Source organism: Bos mutus, chromosome 10 (assembly GCF_027580195.1).
Source record: "Bos mutus isolate GX-2022 chromosome 10, NWIPB_WYAK_1.1, whole genome shotgun sequence".
Classification (NCBI taxonomy): Eukaryota; Metazoa; Chordata; class Mammalia; order Artiodactyla; family Bovidae; genus Bos; species Bos mutus.
In genome coordinates, this window is record NC_091626.1 from 81,232,039 (window position 1) to 81,239,043 (window position 7,005).

A 7,005-nucleotide genomic window follows, 5' to 3' on the forward strand; every position below is an offset into this window, starting at 1 on the left:
ATGTCTGGCCCTAGGTCAGTGATCACACCATCGTGATTATCTGGGTCATGAAGATCTTTTTTGTACAGTTCTTCTGTGTATTCTTGCCATCTCTTCTTAGTATCTTCTGCTTCTGTTAGGTCCATACCATTTCTGTCCTTTATTGTGCTCATCTTTGCATACAGTAGCTCTAATTTTAGTTTTTAAGGAATTTCCATACTGTTCTTGATAGTGACTGTATCAATTTACATTCCCACCAACAGTGTAAGAGGGTTCCCTTTTCTCCACACCGTCTCCAGAATTTATTGTTTGTAGATTTTTTTGATGATGATCATTCTGACTGGTAAGGGGATACCCCATTATAGTTTTGATTTGAATTTCTGTAATAGTGAGCAATGTTGAGCATTTTTCATGTGTTGGTTGGCTATATGCATGTCCTCTTTGGAAATTTCTGTTTAAGTCTTCTCCCCATGTTTTGATTGGGTTGTATGTTTTTTGAAATTGAGCTGCATGAGCTGACAGATAAATTTACAAGCTGAGCAAAAGCACATAGAATCTGGAACTCATAATGCAGTCATCTTCTCTCCCTCCCAATCTCACTCTAGCTGAAGCCAGCAAGGCACTGTGGTACTGCACAGTAAGATAGAAATGGACAGAATCATGGGAGTTCTTATTGAACACATGAGTACCCCTTGACCTGAGAAGCAAGTAATATTGATTCTGACCCAGAAGAACGGGTTCCAAAGTGCTGTGTTCCCCAGCACAGCACTGCATTCTTATCACAGAGAATAGACAGAACTATTTCAACATGGTCATATTATTGATATATTAATTTTATCATTCAAGAAATCTGTTTAGATGGCCTCTTTCTTGGCGCTATTTTTTCAGGAAATTTTCCCCATGAAAATTGATTAATTTACTTATGAAATTGTCAGATAATGGTACTAGAGAGAAGGAATCAACAAGTTAGGTTGGAAGATAGCCGAATGTCAATTTTTAAATGACATCAAAAGTCACACGTTTTCCTGCTTCAAAATCACATGATCCAACAAAGTACCTGCCTACAAGCAGCTGCATTAGGTGACAACTCAAGGAGTACATAGGAAATGCAGTTTTCCACTCATAAGGAAATTACAGAAACCCTTCTAAATGCAAGATCATGTACGTCCCCAGTCATCACCGTGACACTACTGTTTGACATACTAATAACTTCAGCCTGCCCTTAAGAAGGTGTTTGCCAAGAAGAACAATAACTCAATATATTACACATTGCATTCTCCTACTGGGATAAGCTACATGAGGTATGGGTTTTAATCTCTTGTGTTCATTGCTGTATCCCCAGTATCTAAAAGTAAACACTCAATTATAATGAATTAATAACAAGTAAATAAATCTCAGTTTCATGTTGGGACAAAGAAAATGAAGCTCCTCTGCTATTCCAGGGATATTCAGTAATTATGACCTTTCACAGCTCACAGACCCATGAAAATCTCCAACACCTTCAACACCTCCAGCACCATCACTGGCTTCATCCTCCTGGGCTTCCCTTGCCCCAGGGAGGGGCAGATTCTCCTCTTTGTGCTCTTCTCTGCTCTCTACCTCCTGACCCTCATGGGCAACGGTTCTATCATCTGTGCTGTGCGCTGGGATCAGAGACTCCACACCCCCATGTACATCCTGCTCGCAAACTTCTCCTTCCTGGAGATCTGGTATGTCACCTCCACTGTCCCCAACATGTTGGCCAACTTCCTCTCTGACAACAAGCTCATCTCCTTCTCTGGGTGCTTTCTCCAGTTCTACTTTTTCTTCTCCCTGGGTTCTACAGAATGCTTTTTCTTGGCTATTATGGCATTTGATCGATACCTTGCCATCTGCTGGCCTCTACACTACCCCACTCTCATGACTGGACGTCTCTGCACCAATCTTGTGATCAGCTGTTGGGTACTTGGTTTCCTCTGGTTCCCAGTCCCAATCATCATCATTTCCCAAATGTCCTTCTGTGGATCCAGGATTATTGACCATTTCCTATGTGACCCAGGTCCTCTTCTAGCACTCACCTGTGCTAGAACCTCAGTAATGGAGTTTTTTTGGGCAATCATAAGTTCTCTCCTCTTATTTATTCCTTTTCTCTGCATCATGGGGTCCTATGCTCTGGTCTTGAGAGCTGTATTGAAAGTCCCTTCAGCAGCTGGACAAAGGAAAGCTTTCTCCACCTGTGGGTCTCATCTGGCTGTGGTCTCACTCTTCTATGGTTCAGTGATGGTCATGTATTTGAGCCCCACATCTGAGCATGATGCTGGAATACAGAAGCTTGTGACTCTGTTTTATTCTGTGGGAACCCCACTCATTAATCCTGTGATCTACAGTCTGAGGAACAAAGATATAAAATATGCCCTGCAGAAATTTCTGGAAATACAAAAATAAGAAACGTGGTCAAAAAACAAAAGATGAAATCTTCAGGCAACTGGGCTATCTTTATACTTTTCCAGGTTAAAAAGTCTTAAGTAAATAGCTAGTACCAACTCAATGTACATGAGTCTGAGTAAACTCTGGGAGTTGGTGATAGATAGGGAGGCGTGGAGTGCTGCAGTCCATAGGGTTGCAAAGAGTCAGACATGACTGAGTGACTGAGCTGAACTGAACACTTCGAGAATTGTTCATCCTATTATTGAACCTATTCATCATGGCTATTCGTACTTTTCCCAAAATTTTTAGGACAAAGGACTCAGAGACTTTATCCAACTCCCTCATTCTGCAGATTAAAAAGCTGAAGAATGGAAAATTTGAGTGATTTGCTCTGGTAATAACATTAAAATGCTTAGAAAAATCTTTATACTTCTTATTCTACTCATAAAGAGAGAAATACATAATAAACTATAAGAGAGTATTGGAGGGTTTGGCCAGTGATGTACAGCCATCAAATATTCTTTCATCTAAGAGGGGAAAACATATATTACTGATAAAAGTCTAAACTGGTACAACTTCTACTTAGGACATTGCAAACAATTTCAGAAAATGTAAAATTCACATACCCATTATCCCAGCAATTGCACTCACTCCTAGATACTCAATCTACACATATAATCATACAAATGCGAAAAATGCATTTTTATAAACCACTCAAATGCCTATTTATTGAGACATATTTCAATATGTATCGGAGAAGGCAATGGCACCCCACTCCAGTACTCTTGCCTGGAAAATCCATGGACGGAGGAGCCTGGTAGGCTACAGTCCATGGGGTCGCTAAGAGTCGGACACGACTGAGTGACTTCACTTTCACTTTTCACTTTCATGCATTGGAGAAGGAAATGGCAGCCCACTCCAGTATTCTTGCCTGGAGAATCCCAGGGACAGAGGAGCCTAATGGGCTGCTGTCTATGGGGTCGCACAGAGTCGGACACGACTGAAGCGACTTAGCATCAATATGTATGACATTCATGCAATGGAATACGATGTAGCATTTCTTAAATGAGAGAATTTTAGATATACAGATATGGAAATACCTCCAACTTATATTTGCTATTAAGTGAATAAATGATGCATAGCATGTAAGTTGTCATTTACTGATGAGATTATAAATTTGTCCTCATGGTTTTAAAAAAAAGGAATATCTTTCATAAGATAAATAAGAAACCTAACCATGGTTTCATTTGGCAAGAGGATGTCTTAAATTCAAGAGAAGGAAAAAAGACTTATTTTCACTCTTTGGTATCTTTGAAACAAAATTTTATAGGTAATAATGATAGCTCTACTGGTAAGTTTTCTGAGAACTGGAGCCTAAGAAACAGTCACCCACAATTCCTGGGTTTTGGGGAATCTATGGCAAGGCACAGGCTGTCTCCGATGCAAACAAAGGAGCCAGAACCCAAAAACCCACAAACATCATTTCATTCAGACTTCTAGGTTCTGGAAGGAAAATATGGGAAATTATTTTGTTCTCTGAAGATGTTTTTCAATTTCAAAATTGGGAAAGGAGCACGTCAAGGCTGTTTATTGTCACCCTGCTTATATAACTTATGCACAGAGTACATCATGCAAAATGCCAGGCTGGATGAAGCACAAGCTGGAATCAAGATTGCCCGGAGAAATATCAATAACCTCAGATATGCAGATAACACCACCCTTATGGCAGAAAGCAAAGAAGAGCTAAAGAGCCTCTTGATGAAAGTGAAAGACAGCAGTGAAATAGATTACTTAAAACTCAACATTCAGAAAAAGAAGATCATGGCATCTGGTCCCATCACTTTATGGCAAATAGATAGGGAAACAAAGGAAATAGTGACAGACTTTATTTTCTGGTTTATTTATTTATTTATTTATTTATTACTCAGTCGTGTCTGACTCTTTGCGACCCCATGAATTGCAGCACGCCAGGCCTCTCTGTCCATCACCAACTCCCAGAGTTCACTCAGACTCACGTCCATCGAGTCAGTGATGCCATCCAGCCATCTCATCCTCTGTCGTCCCCTTCTCCTCCTGCCCCCAATCTCTCCCAGCGTCAGTCTTTTCCAATGAGTCAACTCTTTACATGAGGTGGCCAAAGTATTGGAGTTTCAGCTTTAGCATCATTACTTCCAAAGAAATCCCAGGGCTGATCTCCTTCAGAATAGACTGGTTGGATCTCCTTGCAGTCCAAGGGACTTTCAAGAGTCTTCTCCAACACCACAGTTCAAAAGCATCAATTCTTCGGCACTCAGCTTTCTTCACAGTCCAACTCTCACATCCATACATGACCACAGGAAAAACCATAGCCTTGACTAGATGAACCTTTGTTGGCAAAGTAATGTCTCTGCTTTTCAATATGCTATCTAGGTTGGTCATAACTTTCCTTCCAAGCAGTAAGCGTCTTTTAATTTCATGGCTGCAGTCACCATCTGCAGTGATATTGGAGCCCCAAAAAATAAAGTCTGACACTGTTTCCACTGTTTCCCCATCTATTTCCCATGAAGTGATGGGACCAGATGCCATGATCTTCGTTTTCTGAATGTTGAGCTTTAAGCCAACTTTTTCACTCTCCTCTTTCACTTTCATCAAGAGGCTTTTGAGTTCCTCTTCACTTTCTGCCATAAGGGTGGTGTCATCTGCATATCTGAGGTTATTGATATTTCTCCTGGCAATCTTGATTCCAGCTCGTGCTTTTTGCAGCCCAGCATTTCTCATGATGAATGCCAAAGAATGCTCAAACTACCGCACAATTGCACTCTTCTCACACGCTAGTAAAGTAATGTTCAAAATTCTCCAAGCCAGGCTTCAGCAATATATGAACTGTGAACTTCCAGATGTTCAAGCTGCTTTTAGAAAAGGCAGAGGAAACAGAGATCAAATTGCCAACATCCGCTGGATCATGGAAAAAGCAAGAGAGTTCCAGAAAAACATCTATTTCTGCTTTACTGACTATGCCAAAGCCTTTGACTGTGTGGGTCACAATAAACTGTGGAAAATTCTGAAAGAGATGGGAATACCAGACGACCTGACCCGCCTCTTGAGAAACCTATATCCAGGTCAGGAAGCAAGAGTTAGAACTGGCCATGGAACAACAGACTGGTTCCAAATAGGAAAAGGAGTACATCAAGGCTGTGTATTGTCACCCTGCTTATTTAACTTATATGCAGAGAACATCATGAGAAACACTGGGCTGGGTACAGTTCACAGGGTCGCAGAGTCGGACACAACTGAAACGACTTAGCATGCATGTAAAGTGTTAATTGGTCTAGTGTCAGGGCTATTATATTTACATTCCTTATTATTCACTAGTTCATTAAAAGCATTTAGTGAATACTTGTAATATATCAAGTATATATCTAGGAAATGAATCAGATAAGTCAGTAAATCACATTTCAGTCCCTCATGGACAGTCTAGGATGAGAAAAAATTAAACTGTGAGATGTGCTATGACCAAGAAGAAGATTTGTTGTTACAGGGTCAACTGGGGAACGGTATATGCAAACAGTGGAAAGGTAAGTGGTGAGAGAGCAGGAGAATGAAGTATTTCACACAGATAACTATGGCTCAAAAACTACAGGGGAAAGGTAAAGATCAGGTGTGTCCCTGATAGACATTCATAGAAAGGGTCTCTGAGCCTCTTAAAGAAAACCTGTCTCATGGTTTACAGTTTATTTGCTACTACAAGCAAAAGATTTCTAACTGTATTATATGACAAAATAATTATTTTATTATATAAATATGATATAATAATAGTGTATTATATGATTTCCCTGAGGGTAGGAAGCAAGAAAACTGAAAATTGCTTCAGCTCTTTGCACAGCAGCTTACATTCAGCATTTTATCTCAAATGCATTTGTAACATAGTAATTGTTTGATAATAAATATCCTGATTTCCTTTCTTATTTACATAATACTTGTTTATTTTAAACATTTATTTTTTTAATTTATTTTTTAATTGAATAATTTCTTTATGGAATTTTGTTGTTTTCTGTCAAACCTCAACATGAATCAGCCATAGGTATACATATATCCTCTCCCTTTTGAACCTCCCTCCCACCTCCTGCCCCATCTCACCTCTAGGTTAATACAGAGCCCCTGTTTGAGTTTCCTGAGCCTTACAGCAAATTCCCATTGGCTATCTATTTTACTTATGGTAATGTAAGTTTCCATGTTAACTTTTTCCATGCATCTCACCCTCTCCTCCCCTCTCCCCATGTTCATAAGTCTATTCCCTATGTCTATTTCTCCACTACTCTCCTGTAAATAAATTCTTCAGTACCATTTTTCTAGATTCTGTATATATGTGTTAGAATACGGTGTTTATCTTTCTCTTTCTGACTCACTTCACTCTGCATAATAGGTTCTAAGTTCATCCACCTCATCAGAACTGACTCAAATGTGTTCCTTTTTATGGCTGAGTAATATTCCATTGTGCGTATGTACCACAACTTCTTCATCCATTCATCTGTCAGTGGACATCTAGGTTGCTTCCATGTTCTAGCTGTTGTTAATAGTGCTGCAATGAGCAGCACTGTTTACTACACATGGGATACATGTGTCCTTTTCAATTTTGGTTTT

The 7,005-nt window shown here is 39.7% G+C and overlaps 1 protein-coding gene across 1 annotated transcript; it reads left to right on the top strand.

Annotated features, from left to right (window-relative positions):
- On the top strand, window positions 1-2,403 carry LOC102275443 (olfactory receptor 11G2). The gene is made up of 2 exons (XM_005901900.2): window positions 1-14; window positions 1,494-2,403. Exons 1-2 carry the CDS (start codon window positions 1-3, stop codon window positions 2,401-2,403), a joined length of 924 nt encoding a protein of 307 aa, XP_005901962.1.
- The last annotated feature ends 4,602 nt before the right edge of the window (window positions 2,404-7,005 follow it).